We start from the raw sequence: 17,328 nt of genomic DNA, 5'->3' as shown, positions 1-17,328 counted from the left end.
TACACCAGACACGTAAACCAACTTATGTGATTGGACATGTACATGCGGCAGTGTACACCAGACACGTAAACTAACTTATGTGATTGGACATGTACATGCAGCAGTGTACACCAGACACGTAAACTAACTTATGTGATTGGACATGTACATGCGGCAGTGTACACCAGACACGTAAACTAACATGTGATTGGACATGTGAACACCTGTTCATATCTTTGCAAGTTTGAAACTTAAAGATTTGTATGTAGGGGACTTACCATATCAGTCTTTTATCAGATATATGTTTTACAAATATTTTCTCCCAGCCTTTTCATTCTTTTAACGGTGTCTTTCACAGAGCAGAAATTTCAATTTCAGGAAAGTCCCACATCTGTTTTTTTTCTCATGGATTGTGCTTTTTAGTGATGTATTTGTAAAAGTCACTGCCAAACCCAAGGTCACTTAGATTTTCTCCTATGTTCTATCTAGGAATGTTGTAGTTTTATGTTTGATATTTAGGTCTTCCATCTTGATGGGTTTTTGCCTAAAATATCCCCATATGAAAAAATTTTGCCAATTCCTTAGTTCATTGATGTCAGTGTGTGATACAAAAACATATCCCCTGCCTCTTTTCCTTATGCACTTTTATATAAAACATAGATATATTTTGGTGTTTAAAATCTCTTGCGTAAATGTGATTTTCATAGGAGTTGACAGTTGGGAAAATTTGGAGTTGAATGAAAATTCCACAACCTAAATTATGCATTTATTTTTTTTGTGAATTATTTTAGTTCTGGTGTTGTTTGGGAGATGAAACCAAAACAGAAGTGGAAGCCATTTAGTCAAAAGCAAATAATTTTATTGGAAAAGTCCTATAAGAAATATCTAGAATCAAGAGACCTTGGCTGGATTAAACTAGATGATAATTTTGAGGTATACCAAATTTGTTTTTTTTCTTATTCATGTATTATGTTGCCATTGGTGGTAGTAAATAAACTATCACTATCCAAGTAAATATATGTATGCAAAAACTAATTTGTTAGTAGCATTAGTATGACTAAAAAAATTTATTAGCACATTTTAAATTAAAATATTGTTGATCATATACTGTAAAACATTATTTAAATGTTTCTTATCTGCATTTTTATAATTTCGTCTATTTGCAAAGCAGATAGTTTCATGTAACTTATTTTTAGGAAGATGATGGAGAAATCAACATTACTTATTGAAACTTCTATTCTGAATGATATCAGTATATTGCTAAAGGCTGTGCAGAATTGTATATCTCAGTGATGAAAACCCTATAGTAAAATTTGCCCAATTAAATTCATTAAATGTAAATGATTGTAGGACACAAGTAGATGTCCACAAATAAACATGTGCTCTACACAGGGCCCTACATTATTAAAACTGAAAGTCCCTTTTGCTTCAAGAGCCCAGAAGCTTGACTGAAGTTTCAGTCATGCAGTGTGGGTTACTCTTTGTCTCTGATGGTTGCATTTGCATTATCACCATACCTGCTCCCCACCCCCACCCTCATCCCTATAAATGTTGGTCATGCTGAAATGAAAGAACACTGTTCAGTTAGTGTCAGACATATGTAAGCTATTGACTATTCACTGTTTAACTTTGTTAAAACAAAGCATAAGTGTTATCTGGAATTATTCATTACCGTTGAGGTTTTTTGGAGAAGGAAATGGTAACCCACTCCAGTATTCCTGCCTAGAGAATTCCATGGACAGGAGCCTGGCAGGCTACAGTCCATGGGGTTGCAAAGAGTTGGACACAACTGAGCGACTATCACAAACTCACTCATTGAGGTTTTTAGAAAAATGAAAAGCATGACTTATTTTCTCTAAGTACAGTTTATATCACTGAAAATTTTTTGCATAACTTTAGTTATGTGATGATTCTGCTTCAAACATCTCAGCTGTAGATCATCTTAAGGTAGATCTTTTGATTAGACGTAGAAATGAGTATTTTTCTTTTTCAATTTGTGACTAGGTGGATATTTAAAATGGTCTACACTGCTAATACCATTTCATCACAAGCAATCTGCTTTTTTCCCAGGTGAATTTTGGCAAGGACCCAATGGAAATGCGTCTCCCTTCTCGGTGCTCTATAAGGCGACATTTTTTATCAGGAATTCAGGTTGAATATAAGCAATCTCCTCACCAAAGAAGTTTAAGGGCGAGATTGTATTGGCTTCAGGTAACACTGTCATCCTGTTCAATGGGTATATCTAATCAGTTTGGGAATCTTGGGTCTGAATTTTTTTTCACAAGGCTCTGTCAAGGGATTAGATCTGATAGACAGAGTGCCTGAAGAATGATGGATGGAGGTTCATAACATTGTACAGGTAAGTGTTAAGTAAGTGTTAATAAGTGTTAGTCACTCAGTTGTGTCCACCCTTTCCGATCCCATGGACTGCAGCGCATCAGGCTCCTCTGTCCAGAGATTTTCCAGGCAAGGATACTGGAGTGGGTTGCCAGTTCCTTCTCCAGGGGATCTTCCCAACCCAGGAATCGAACCTGGGTCTCCTGCACTGCAGGCAGATTCTTTACCGACTGAGCTACAGGAAAACCGTACCCGAGAAAAAGAAATGCAAAAAGGCAAAATGGTTGTCTGAGCAGCCCTTACAAACAGCTGAGAAGAAAAGCGAAAGGCAAAGGAAAAAAGGGAAGATATACCCATTTGAATGCAGAGTTCCAAAGAATAGCAAGGAGATATAAGAAAGCCTTCCTCAGCAATCAATGCAAAGAAATAGAGGAAAACAATAGATTGGGAAAGACTAGAGATCTCTTCAAGAAAATTAGAGATACCAAGGGAACATTTCATGCAAAGATCGGCTCAATAAAGGACAGAAATGGTAGGGACCTAACAGAAGCAGAAGATACTAAGAAGAGGTGGCAAGAATACACAGAAGAACTGTACAAAAAAGATCTTCATGACCAGATAATCACAATGGTGTGATCACTTACCTAGAGCCAGACATCCTGGAATGTGAAGTCATGGGCCTTAGGAAGCATCACTACGAACAAAGCTAGTGGAGGTGATGGAATTCCAGTTGAGCTATTTCAAATCCTGAAAGATGACACTGTGAAAGTGCTGCACTCAATATGCCAGCAAATTTGGAAAACTCAGCAGGGGCCACAGGACTGGAAAAAGGTCAGTTTTCATTCCAATCCCAAAGAAAGACAGTGCCAAACAATGCTCAAACTACCGCACAGTTGCACTCATCTCAAACGCTAGTAAAGTAATGCTTAAAATTCTCTAAGCCAGGCTTCAGCAATACGTGAATGGTGAATTTCCAGATGTTCAAGCTGGTTTTAGAAAAGGCAGAGGAACCAGAGATCAAATTGCCAACATCAGCTGGATCATCGAAAAAGCAAGAGGGTTCCAGAAAAACATCTATTTCTGCTTTATTGACTATGCCAAAGCCTTTGACTGTGTGGATCACAGTAAACTGTGGAAAATTCTGAAAGAGATGGGAATACCAGACCACCTGACCTGCCTCTTAAGAAACCTGTATGGAGGTCAGGAAGCAACAGTTAGCACTGGACATGGAACAACAGACTGGTTCCAAGTAGGAAAAGGAGTATGTCAAGGCTGTATATTGTCACCTTGCTTATTTAACTTATATGCAGAGTACATCATGAGAAACGCTGGGCTGGAAGAAACACAAGCTGGAATCAAGATTGCCGGGAGAAATATCAATAACCCCAGATATGCAGATGACACCACCCTTATGGCAGAAAGTGAAGAAGAACTAAAGAGCCTCTTGATGAATGTGAAAGAGGAGAGTGAAAACGTTGGCTTAAAGCTCAACATTCAGAAAACTAAGATCATGGCATCTGGTGCTGTCACTTCATGGCAAATAGATGGGGAAACAGTGGAAATAGTGGCTGACTTTATTTTTGGGGGCTCCAAAATCACTGCAGATGGTGATCGCAACCATGAAATTAAAAGCTGCTTCCTCCTTGGAAGGAAAGTTATGACCAACCTAGACAGCATATTAAAAAGTAGAGACATTGCTTTGCCAACAAAGATCTATCTAGTCAAGGCTATGGTTTTTCTAGTGGTCATGTATGGATGTGAGAGTTGGACTGTAAAGAATGCTGAGCGCCAAAGAATTGATGCTTTTGAACCATGGTGTTGGAGAAGACTCTTGAGAGTCCCTTGGACTGCAAGGAGATTAAACCCGTCCATCCTAAAGAAAATCAATCCTGAATATTCATTGGGAGGTCTGATGCTGAAGCTGAAACTCCAATACTTTGGCTACCTGATGCAAAGAACTGACTCATTTGAAAAGACCCTGATGCTGGGAAAGATTGAAGGCAGAAGGAGAAAGGAGCGGCAGAGGATGAGATGGTTGGATGGCTTCACTAACTCAATGGACATGAGTTTGAGTAAGCTCTGGGAGTTGGTGATGGACAGGGAGGCTTGGCTTGCTGCAATCCATGGGGTCACAAAGAGTTGGACACAACTGAGCGGCTGAACTGAACTGAACTGAAGGGAACATTTCATGCAAAGTTGGGCACAGTAAAGGACAGAAATCATAGGGACCTATTAGAAGTGGGAGATATTAAGAAGAGGTGGCATGAGTACACAAAACTATACAAACAAGATCTCCATGACCCAGATAACCATGATGGTATGATCACTCACCTAGAACCAGACATCCTGGAGTCCAAAGTCAAGTGGATCTTAGGGAGCATCACTATGAACAAAGCTAGTGGAGGTGATGAAATTCCAGTTGAGCTATTTCAAGTACTAAAAGATGATGCTGTGAAAGTGCTGCACTCAGTATGCCAGCAAATTTGGAAAACTCAGCAATGGCCACAGGACTGGAAAAGGTCAGTTTTCATTCCAATCCCAAAGAAGGGAAATGCCAAAGAATGCTCAAACTACCACACAATTGCATGCATTTCACATGCTAGCAGAATAATGCTCAAAATTCTCCAAGCCAGGCTTCAATAGTACATGAACCCAAAACTCCCAGATGTTCAAGCTGGTTTTAGAAAAGACAGAGAACCAGAGATTAAATTGCCAGCATCCGTTGGATCATGGAAAAAGCAAGAGAATTCTAGAAAAACATCTACTTCTGCTTTATTGACTATGCCAAAGCCTTTGTGTGGATAACAACAAAATGTGGAAAATTATCTTAAAGAGATGGGAATACCAGACCACCTTACCTGCCTCCTGAGAAATCTGTATGCAGGTCAAGAAGCAACAGTTAGAACTGGACATGGAACAACAGACTGGTTCCAAATAGGAAAAGGAGTATGTCAAGGCTGTATATTGTCACCCTGCTTATTTAACTTATATGCAGAGTATATCATGAGAAATGCTGGACTGGATGAAGCACAAGCCAGAATCAAGATTGCCAGGAGAAATATCAGTAACCTCAGATATGCAGATGGCACAACCCTTATGGCAGAAAGCAAAGAGAGACTAAGGAGCCTCTTGACAAAGGTGAAAGAGGAGAGTATAACAGCTGGCTTAAAAGTCAACATTCAGGAAACTCACATCATGGCATCTGGTCCCATCTCTTCATGGCAAATAGATGGGGAAACAATGGAAACAGTAACAGCCTTTGTTTTCTTGGGCTCCAAAATCACTATAGATGGTGACAACAGCCATGAAATTAAAAGATGCTTGCTCCTTGGAAGAAAAACTATGACAAACTGAGACAGCATATTAAAAAGCAGAGACATTACTTTACTGACAAAGGTCCATATAGTCAAAGCTATGGTTTTTCCAGTAGTTGTGTATGGATGTGACAGTTGGACTATAAAGGAAGCTGAGCGCTGAAGAACTATTGGTACTGAACTGTGGTATTGGAGAAGACTCTTGAGAGACTGCAAGATCAAACCAGTCAATCCTAAAAGAAATCAACCCTGAATATTCATTGGAAGGACTGATGCTGAAGCTGAAGCTCCAGTACTTTGGCTACCTGATATGAAGAGCTGACTCATTGGAAAAGACCCTGATCCTGGGAAGGATTGAAGACAGGAGGAGAAGGGGATAACAGAGGACAAGATGGTTGGATGGCATCACCGCGTTGATGGACATGAGTTTGAGCAAGCTCTGGGAGATGGTGAAGGACAGGGAAGTCTGTCTATGGGATTGAAAAGAGTTGGACACAACTTAGCAACTGAACAACAACAAAAATCATACATCAGAATTGATATCTTTTTGTTTATAAGCTTATTCTCCTTCTTCCACGTATCCTGTAGATTCACCATACTATTTATCCACGGCTAAATGACCACTGAGACTTTAATTTGGCCATATGTTTTCTTAAAAAAATTGTTATTTTTAATATTTCTTTGAATTTTTCATGGAACCCCAAATTAAGATTTTCTTTTATTCTTCTTTATGGGAATGATTAGGGCTTTATTGGAGGCTGTTTTTATCAAACTGTTCGTTTGCTTTCTCCCTTTCTGCCTCCCTCCATCTCTTGTTTTTAACAATGGATTACTACTTTTTAGGACATTTTTGTTCTCTTTTTCTTAATACCTAATCTGTAATTTCATATGCAGTCTTCACTTACTTGTTTATTTAAATTATAGATAGTTGAATTCTCACATGATCCATTGATACAAATATTTCCATTAATGGTGTTCATGCTCCGCAATTCTAGTGCAATTATGAGGATGTTTATATATTCCTGTATGTGGAAAATTGCCCTTGGTGAAGATATATAAGAAATTTAGATTTAAAGTGAAACTTTTAATAGCAGCACATACAAATACAGATATTATTTATGATGTAATTAGTGGCATATTCTATAATACGTCTCTGAATCAAAAGTTTACATTAAGTACTGCTGAGTCAGCTTCCCTTTCTTTAGGTTGACAGTCAGTTACCAGGCACGGTGTTCCCTGTTGTATTTCATCCTGTGGCTCCTCCAAAATCTATTGCTTTGGATTCAGGTAAGAAAAAATTAAATTAAGACATACCCTGTATATAAAAGTTGAATACATATCATTTTGACCTACTAGAAAGCTTGATTGCCTTTTTCCCCTTTTCTTTCTTCCTTTTAGAGCCCAAACCTTTCATTGATGTGAGTGTCATCACAAGATTTAATGAGTACAGTAAAGTCTTACAGTTCAAGTAAGTAAAGAAACCCTTGTTCATCTAAAGGAATTTAAAATGAGAATCTACTTTGAAAATACGTTATGTTTTGGAAGTGACTTTTGTATAAAAATTATTTCCACCTGAACATATCAATCTACTTATGGTCAAGTGATTTTATATGTTGAAACTTACTTTAATAATAGCCTCTGTATATTTTAAAGTGTAAAATTCCTTCAACCACTTCTCCCATTTGTAACTTCCATTAGAATATAAAATAGTGAAATATAAATGATATATTTGTGAGGTGTGTTCTTTAATTCCTGTGGACTTTAAAAATTAGATAATACATGCTACATCATCATCATTCTTACATCTTCCATAACATGGTAAATAGAGAATTTGGAACTTTAAATGCTAAGTGTTAATATAGCAGTGTTACCCCTAGTGAAACTTTCACTTTAATTAAAAAAAAAAAATCTCAGTCTAAATAAACTTTGATCTTGTTAACATAACCCTTGTTTTAGAGATCATAGAACAAGATCTTGCAGTGGTTTTTGGCCAAAATCAAAGTTTTAACATGGAAAATTACAATGTTTGATAAAATGCCCTTTTCATCTTTAAAAAAGCTTTTCCTATTAAAAAAAAATTGTTTTTTTCCTTAGGTATTTTATGGTTCTCATTCAGGAAATGGCTTTAAAAGTTGATCAGGGATTTCTAGGAGCTATTACTGCGCTGTTTACCCCAACAGCTGACCCTGAAGCTGAAAGAAAATGGGTAATAATTTTTACTTCTTGGGAATATTATGAAAGATCAGCCATTCTTTTCGATAATTGTTGGAGAAAAAAATTAAAATAGAAAATCTTGATTAATTTTTTTCAGACAGAGTTAATCCGGGAAGACTCTGATGCTATAAATACAGAATTAGTGGGGACTTCAGTGACTGATACGTCCATTCTTAGTTTCTTTGAACATTTCCATATTTCTCCTATAAAGGTTTGTTGTAATTATTACTTTGAAAATTTGACAGAAGTATTGTAGAACTTTTAAAGGATCTGTATACAAATGTGGGTTTTAATTTGTTGTATCAAATATTTGGGGGGAATTTTGTTTGATTAATTGAAATAATTAAGACAGTTCTCTGTAACATATGTACAGCCACAATTCCCACAGAGAAACCACCAGAGCATGATCTCTAGTCTTGAATTAATAACCCCTTTCTTCAAGGAAGAAGCTGACAAAAGCATTTCTTAATTAAGCAGAGAAGTGCTCACCAACATTTAATGTTGCGGTTGCACTTTGTAACTCCTTACTGTCTGAATAGAAAGCTATAATGGGTGTCCTAACCAGAATGTGAAAACGCTGAAGTTGCTGTTACACTGTTGATGTGGTGTTTTTCACCCTTCCAAAATTTGATTGTAACTAGGGGAGTGGAAAATTGGATACCTTTCACTTGCCTGATTTTGTCCTTTATGAACCCATTTCCTTGTCTCCTTTTGTTATTCTTTTTAGCTTTTCTAGGGAAAGGTGACTGCTTAGAGAATCCACAAATGCTATCATCCATAGAGCTCTAAACTTGTGTAATGGGCCAAATTTACAATTAAGTAACTCTACAAATATTGATGATCCTTTACATTCTCAAAAACTGTTAGCAGCACATTATTGTCAGTTACATTCACCAATCCTTTCAGCTAAGTGAATAGATTTATAAAATGAAATTATTATTTTAAATTGATACATTAGTTTCGTGATATCAAACATCCATAGTGTTAGGTTCAAAATTGATATTGTTTTATGTGGTGAGTTATACACAATTTCTTTTTCATTATTAAATGAAAATCAGTTCTTTATGAGATTGGACAGTACCTTCAACAAATTATTAACTGAAAACCTGCTATTGACGTTGCTGTTGAAGATATAAAATGACTTCATGGGGTTTATAATCTCCATGGGGTATTAAAGATTTATAATTTACCTATACATACTGTGACTCAGTGGTAAAAATCCTCCTGCCAAGCAGGAGACTCGGGTTCAATTCCTGTGTCGGGAAGGTCCCCTGGAGAAGCAAATGGCAACGCACTCCAGTGTTCTTGCCTGGGGAATCCCATGGACTGAGGCAGGATACAGTCCTTTCAGTCACAAGGAGTCGGACTAGACTGAGCGACTAAATAGCAACGTTTTTAGGCACACTGGGAATTGTCCCATAAAGTTGAATAATTAAAATCATGAATATCATGGTCATTTTCTTACTCTGTGGTGACTTTGCCCTAGGAAAAGGCTGGATCTCTTTTCACCGAAGATTGCCTTTCCTGGATCCCAGCCCTCTCTAAGTCTGCAGATGGACAAAAGTCCGCATGGGAGAAAAAGTTCAACCACCAGGCTTTCCTGGCTTTTCCCCAAGTCCCCTCTGTTGAGCTCTCTGTTGATGAGGGCGAATGCCTAGAGAGTTGGCAGAATGAGAAGGCAGAGTTATCTGCTTTACTTAACACACATTGAATTACCTTCTGCCTGTGTCTTCTGGCACTGTCGCACTAATGTTGATGCAGCACAAAGTAGAAGAAGCTAAATGGGAATGTGAAAATCTCATGGTTAAGTCCTGAGTTGAATGTGTTGTGGAAGCTGAAAACCTTATTATTCTTTTAACCATTTATTTGGAACTTGCTAAAGTGTTGCCATAATTGTAATGCTGTTGTTACTTGTTATCATGTAATTATACTGCAGTTGTTCTTGTTAATTGTTACTAAAAGTTATTTAACTTGTAGAAATGATTATCCATTATTTTGAGTTAGACTGCTGGTAGGCCAGTTGACATGTTTTTCCTCTTAAAATGATTATGCTGTTTTTGCAAAGTGTTTTTTTTTTTTTGTTTCCTCTATATATAAACACAATGTTATTTATAAAGTTTGAATAAAATTATAGTTCAGCTTTTGGGATTGATTTGTATTTTATTAGAAAGTAAATATGAGGATCAGAGCTGTTCTGTGTAATATAGAGTAACAAAAAATAGTTTTCTTTAGGATTCTAATTGAAAGATGGATTTGTTTGTGTCTGGACAATTTGGCGTCCATATATGTACATATTTTTGTTTTTAGTTTTCATTTATTGAACATTATTTTCCTTTTAGTTGCACTTGAGTTTGTCTTTGGGTTCTGGTGGTGAGGAATCAAACCAAGAGAAACAGGAAATGATTCCAATTCATTCTGTCAACCTGCTGTTGAAAAGCATCGGTGCTACTCTGACTGATGTGGATGACCTTATATTCAAGTAAGAGTTCTCTTGAAGTGTGTTAGGAGATTTTTATACCAGAATGCTGTTTCTGGATAGTCATTCTCTTCATTTGTGGTAGAAGTTACCTTAGAAAAGTAGTAATTCTTACTACTTACACTTTTAATAGTTTGGACCCATTCTAATTTATGCTCTTTAGGTATACTTATTTTACTCATAAAGACAAGGTAAAGAGTCTAATCTTTTCTTCAGTTATCAGCATCTAGATAATACATGAATATAGTATAAACATGGAATTATTTTAGTAGTATGTTATAAATGGGCCATGTTTTAAGTGAAATTATATTTAGAAATATATAGCAGTAGGATTAAATTTCAGTATAATTTTATGGCAAAGTATAAATAGCTCCTCGCTACCTTTAATATATTAAAGAATATTTGTATGTGCCAGATACATATAAATTCAGTGAATATTTATTGAATTGAATATTCAACAGTGGTATTAGAGAAAAAAATTCATTAATACTACTTTTACCCTGTACACTATCAAATTTTATAGGAATCAAAGGTTTAAACATTCAATTCAAATGGAAAGAGAAAGACTAAGGAAAAATAGAAGTTAATTGCTATCAGATCTCTAAATAAAAGGAAACCTTCCTATGTTTAGAAGCAATGGAAAAAATCCTGATGGAAAAATAAAAATTAATTTGACTACATAAAAATTAGACTCTTAAAACAAAATCAATGAAAATAATTAAAAAACAAAGAACTGGGGTGATATGACAAGTATAGCAAAAGATTAATAATTTAATTTTTAACCTAAAAATTCAAATGCCATAGGTACCAGAGAACAATGTGAACTAATTCATAAAAGGGAAGATATGGTGGCTAATAGATATTAGAAATGTTTAGCTTTATTACTTATCAAAGAATATATGCAAATTAAAGCAAATTATCAAAGATTTCAAAATATGAGAAATCCTAGTACTAGAGAGAGGTGCATCTAAGAAATAACATTTTTTTTTTTAATCATATGTACGAGTGGAAAGGGATATATATCAAGAGTCATAAATGTTTTTGTAGTCTTTCACTCAGTAATTATTTTGGGTAGGAATTCGGTCAGAAAATAATCTTGAAATGCAACCAAAGTTATATTCAGAATACACATGGCAACTCTGATTATTACGTCAAAATTTAGAATTGTCTGATCATGAAAGAATTGTTTGACCCATCGACATGATGGAATGCTATGTTACTAAAAATGGTTACATCAAAACTTGAAAACCTAAAAGACTATTTATCTAAAATGTTGAATATAAAAATGCATACAGAGTGTTTTAATATTTTTCAGTTGCATAGAAAAGAAAAGAAAGAATTTGAAGTGGAAAATGAGGGGAAAAAAAAGTTTAAAAGAAAAAATTCACTGTGTAGTGGGATTATGGTCAACTTTTTACTCTATGTGTTTATGAAAGATTTGCGTGACAATGTACTATTTTTATCATAGTTTTGGCATCCTAATATTTAAGGTCTCAAATTATATGTACAAACCTAATTGTGACTTAGAAATGATTCATTTATCACTGAAATTTTACGTCTTTCTTTTTTTTTTCAAGAAATAATCTTAGTACTTTTGACTCTTTCTCCTCCCAGACTTGCTTATTATGAAATTCGGTATCAGTTTTACAACAGAGATCAGCTCATGTGGAGTGTTGTTAGACACTACAGTGAACAGGTAACTTCCTATATGTTAACCGTAGCTCATACGGAAGATACTTCATAAAATATCAAAGCAAAGCATTTATGTGTGATTGTAGTGTGTGACATTTACCTGACTTACTGCAATTCACAATCTCATTACTTAGTATTTTTCTGGAATAATTAACTTCTATTTCTTTAATTCCTCCCCCCCCCCAACTATATAAACCTTTTTAAAAGTTTCCTTTAGTGTGTTTTCCTTTTGCAGTTATACATTTACCACTTTGGGAAAGACTAGTGATTTAAGGGTCGTTACATTTTATTCCTTCAGTGACTATAGTAAGCATAGTGTAGTAGAATTGCGAGGAAAGCAAGTTCCTCTTACTGATGCCTGTTACTCCATGGTTTGAAGTCTGTGCACAGAGACACAGTAGCTGTTTGGGGACACTAGAGTACCATTGGGCTTCCCAGGTGATGCGAGTGGTAAAGAACCCACCTGCCAATGCCGTAGATATAAGAGACACAGGTTCTATCCCTGGGTCGGGAAGATTCCCTGGAGGAGGGCATGGCAGCTCACTCCAGTATCCTTGCCTGGAAAATTCCATGGTCAGAGGAACCTGGCGGGCCACTGTCCATGGGGTTGCAGAGAGGCAGACGTGAGTTAAGCGACTGAGCACGCACGCACAAGTACCATTGCTCTGGGTGACATTCCTCTTGCCTTCCTCTGCTGAAAGGTCTTTTCTCTTATACTGTTTAAACTTGATTTTTACATGTTCAAATAAGGATATTTTTTCATTTGTCTTTTTGTTTTGGTTATCAACCCATTTAGTTCATAGTAATACTGATAATAATGTAGCAAAAATGAGTACCAATTATTGAAATATATATTCATTTAATATGCATACTCAGCCATGCAAGGTCAGTATAATAGACCTACCAGTTTACAGATGAAAAGAGCAGGGCCTATAGAGACTACATGACTTGTTATGTAAGGTTATGTAACTGGTTATCCAAGGTTATGTAACTGACAAACGGCTGACTTTGCCTCAAACCTGAATTCTATCCCATTTGAAAGTCCCATGTAAAGTACAAGCATAATGCCTGGAACATAGTAAAACGTCACTGCAGAGTTTTCCTTTAACAACCTAATTTAGTCAGTATCCCATTTTTTCCACATTGGTTCATGATATATTTTCTTACAACGGTTGCAAATAACTTCATTTATTTATTTATTTTCCTGTAGTTCTTGAAACAGATGTACGTCCTTGTATTGGGCTTAGATGTACTTGGAAACCCATTTGGATTAATTAGAGGTCTATCTGAAGGCTTTGAAGCTCTTTTCTATGAACCCTTCCAGGTATTGGTCTTTTATTTATTTTAAGCGTAGTATAGAAAAATGGATGTTCTACTTTTAATGACAATTAATATTTTAATTGTATCTTGGAACTAAATAATGTTCAAATACCAAGTATATCAATTTTATATATTTTTAAAATTACTAGAGATAACAGTAAAAGATTGTATTAGAACTAACTGAGCCCTTCTAGTATCTGGGTAATAAAGCATGCCTACGTTTTCTAGGATTTAACGTAGTTGTTAGGAAGAGTGCTAAGTAGACTAAGAACATTTCAAAACTGTCTCACCACTGTGTAAAGAACTAACTGGCATTGAAAGCTGACTTTGTTTCAAAGTCAAGCTTTCGTCTAACCTGTTCTCCTCCATTTAAAGGATCCAGGATCCCAGTGTGGTGAGCGTTTCAGAAGGACAAAGCAAAAAGAATAAGTGGAAAAACAAGAGAGCCCAAACTGTGTGGGCCCTTAGTCTTGCTGTCAATGTGGCTTGCTTTAACAGTCTGACAGCACGTGGTCCTGGAAGGCCAACTTCCAGTTTTGATTGAAGCCAGTGATTTACTCCTCTCCAGGTTTTGTCCTCTTAAAGGGTTTGCTAAGATCATGTGGGTTAAAAGTATCTTCAAGACACAGCAGGCGTTCCGTCAGTTTTTGGATTAGAAGGTGAAAACTGTCACCACAGTGTTTATGTATCTTTGCAGATTCTGTACCTTCACGGAAACTCTGAAATACTAGATTCAAAATCTTAAACATATTTAAATTTTAAGTAGCAAACTTTTTTTTTTATTTTTGAACAGGGTGCTGTTCAAGGCCCTGAAGAATTTGCTGAGGGGTTAGTAATTGGGGTAAAAAGTCTCTTTGGACACACAGTAGGTACGTATCACATATTTGTGTGTGTGTATGTGTAGAAATATAATTATTTATGTTATTATGAGTTATTATTAAATTCATTGTTTATAAAAAATAAATGACTATGTTTAAGAAAAGAGGGTTTCGTTGTATAATAATCCTTCTAAAAGACATGTTCACTTGTTCTTAAATGGAAAATAATTTGACACTGACCTGCTGAGGTTTTTTTTTTAATATGTCATAGATTTGTTAATCAGTGTACTTGCAATAGTTTTATTCCTCTTCTTGCTAAGTGGGAACGGAATGCAGTCAATATCTACCTTTTCGTATAGGAGACAGAATTTTAAGCACCTGTTGGTTTCAAGCAGCCATGTGCTATGTACTGGGATAATGCTCTTCAAAGAACCAGTGTGATTTACTTCTCTGGGCCCTTTGGTAGGTGGTGCAGCAGGAGTTGTATCTCGAATCACCGGCTCTGTTGGGAAAGGTTTGGCAGCAATTACAATGGACAAAGAATATCAGCAAAAAAGAAGAGAAGAGATGGGTCGGCAGCCTAAAGATTTTGGTGACAGCCTGGCCAGAGGGGGAAAGGGCTTGCTGCTTGTAAGTCTCCTGCTGAATCTTCAAGAGATACTACCTTACAGATACACTTTAGCATATGTACTGGTTGTGTGGCACTTGGAACACTGCTTGTGAGTAAAAGTATCAGAGCAGCAGTAGTGATAAATTGCACACTTTCTGTGTCGTCCTTTGTTCTTCTTTCCCTTTATCACCATCAGTCTACCTCTGTCCCCCTCCATTCCTAGACTTTGGTACTTGGGCTGGAGTGAAAACTGTAATGATGGCAGGTTAGCCCTAGTGTGGAAGGTGGGGAAGTGGAGCAGAGGCATGTGGAGGTAACTGGAGGGAGAGAGTCACTGTCTTCAGGTCATCACCAGTCAACTGTTTCTGTAGAAGGCAGGTGCACGGGTTATGTGTTATAAACTAGGAGCTACCTTTTATTACTTTTCAGGACTATACCATTCAATTATACAGGTGATATATGACTGTCTTCCTTATGAGTAATTATAAGAACTTCTGAGTTTTTTTTTTTTTTTTTCAAGTGAGTCATGGGAACCTAGGTAAGGCTATAAAGTACTCTTTGATTATCCCTCTCCTCTTCTGAGAGGTATCTAATCTTTTCACTATAGTATATATCCTTCAGTTCTTTTTCTGTGTAATATGCAGCTATTTTTAGTTACTAACACTACTTGAAAGTTATTTAAAGAATGCACAAACGTTACTTTTTAAATTTAGAAATTAATTCAGTAGACTGTTAACTGCTGTGTTTGTGCCTGTGATTTGTAATGTGTATTGTCTCCTTTAAAGCACATTATTTGTCAGGTTATTTGCTGTCCTTGACAGGTCCCTTCATTTTCAGTTTTCCACACTTGTACTAAATTATGGAGTAACTTCATTGGAACTTATAATTAGATCTCTAGTTTTCTCAACTCATTCATTTTACTGATATGGAAACTGAGACTTAAAGAGATTGCATCAACTAGAGAATCCCATGGACAGAGGAGCCTAGTGGGCTAATGTCCACTGGGTAACAATGAGTCGGATATGACTGAAGCGGCTTAGCACGCACACACTCATATCAACTGGTGATTGGTGTCAGTCAGATGTAAAAAATTTTCACCTGCTTTACTCTTCTGTCTGTTATAAAGTTCTGCTTCTATAAAGTGCTTCATTTAATATGTGCTATGAGGTAATATTTTAAAAATCAGAGAACTCACTTATATGCACATATTCTCTGTCAAGTCCTTGTTTAAAAAGAAAAAAAAAAAAGTTATTCCTGTGATAATATGTTTGTAGAGACCTCTAGTGGTTGGTTTAAAATTAAGCACCTTCCATTCAGGCTTGACTTGATCTATGATTTCTCTCTTAGGGAGTGGTTGGTGGAGTGACTGGAATAATAACAAAGCCTGTGGAAGGTAGGTTGAGAATGTTTTCTTTCTGTACAAAGTCTGAAGAGTTGATACATGGTAAAAGTAATCGATGTTATTGTTAGACTAGATCCTCTTGGACTCTCAATAGCAATAGACTTTTTTTTAATCCTAGTTAAAAAAGCATATTCTTTATTCAGTATAATCCCTATCAAAATCCCAGTAGCTTCTTTTTTCAGAGATTGATGAACTGATTCTAAAATATGTATGGGGATTCAGGGGAATCCTGAATAGCCAAAAACATCTGGGGAAAAAAAGAATGAAGTTGGAGGACTTACACTATGCAATTTTAAAACTTACTGTAAAGTTAAAGTAGCTATGACAGGTGTTGCTGGCATACAGATACACATATAGATCAATGGAGTAGAATTCAGATTTCAGAAATATATCTTTATTGTTATGGTCGATTGAGTTTTGACAGGGGTGCCAAGATAATTCCATAGAAAAAGAATAGTCTTTTCAACAAACGGTACTGGGACAACTGGATATAAAGATAGAGCTTATATATGTGACCCAGCAATTCCGCTCTTAGGTATATACCCAAGGGAATTGAAAGCCTCTGTTTGCTCAAAAACTTGTACAGAAATGTTTATAAAAATATTACTCAAAAAAAAATATTACTCATAATAACCAGAATGTAATAGCAATCCAAGTGTCCATCAACTAATGCATGGAAAAACAAAATGTGGTATAGGCCATACAAATGGGTTAACATCCATTTATAAAAAGTCAGGTATTGATACAAGTACAAGATGAATGAACCTTGAAAGCATGATTCTAAGTGAAAAAAAGCCAGTTACAAAAGGCCACATATTGTATGATTCTTTTTGACTAGAGTAGGCAAATCCATACAGAGGGAAAGTAGGTTAGTGATTGCCTAGATCTGCAGAATAGGGAGGAAGGAGGTAAATTGCATAGAATTGGGAAGAGGGTTTGGGGAAAAATAGGAAATGATTGCTAATGGGCTTTCTTTTTGAAATAATGCAAATATTCTAAAATTGATTATGATGATAGTTGCACAGCTCTGAATATACTATAAAAACATTTTATTTGTATTCTTTAATGGGTGAATTATATGGAATGTGAATTACATTTTTATAAAGTTCTTATATTTTTTAAAAAGTACACTTCTTGAAAAATCTGATGGTTGGCAGCAATAATAA

The 17,328-nt window shown here is 36.0% G+C and overlaps 1 protein-coding gene across 2 annotated transcripts in view; it reads left to right on the top strand.

The window, feature by feature from the left end:
- Positions 1 to 17,328, top strand: part of VPS13C (vacuolar protein sorting 13 homolog C) — a 169,771-nt gene that overhangs the window by 138,641 nt on the left and 13,802 nt on the right. For both annotated transcript variants that reach the window (XM_043919267.1, XM_043919268.1), the window contains exons 66-77: positions 771 to 912; positions 2,050 to 2,190; positions 6,836 to 6,917; positions 7,029 to 7,098; positions 7,725 to 7,836; positions 7,942 to 8,055; positions 10,184 to 10,323; positions 11,935 to 12,016; positions 13,223 to 13,336; positions 14,126 to 14,201; positions 14,617 to 14,780; positions 16,108 to 16,153. In XM_043919267.1, the coding sequence (XP_043775202.1) occupies positions 771 to 912; positions 2,050 to 2,190; positions 6,836 to 6,917; positions 7,029 to 7,098; positions 7,725 to 7,836; positions 7,942 to 8,055; positions 10,184 to 10,323; positions 11,935 to 12,016; positions 13,223 to 13,336; positions 14,126 to 14,201; positions 14,617 to 14,780; positions 16,108 to 16,153 (1,283 nt within the window). The remainder of the gene's footprint in view (positions 1 to 770; positions 913 to 2,049; positions 2,191 to 6,835; positions 6,918 to 7,028; positions 7,099 to 7,724; positions 7,837 to 7,941; positions 8,056 to 10,183; positions 10,324 to 11,934; positions 12,017 to 13,222; positions 13,337 to 14,125; positions 14,202 to 14,616; positions 14,781 to 16,107; positions 16,154 to 17,328) is intronic.

The sequence above is a fragment of the Cervus elaphus genome, chromosome 12 (assembly GCF_910594005.1).
Source record: "Cervus elaphus chromosome 12, mCerEla1.1, whole genome shotgun sequence".
NCBI classification, from domain to species: Eukaryota; Metazoa; Chordata; class Mammalia; order Artiodactyla; family Cervidae; genus Cervus; species Cervus elaphus.
The sequence above is the reverse complement of the archived record's forward strand: the minus strand, read 5'-3'. Positions and strand labels throughout refer to the sequence as shown.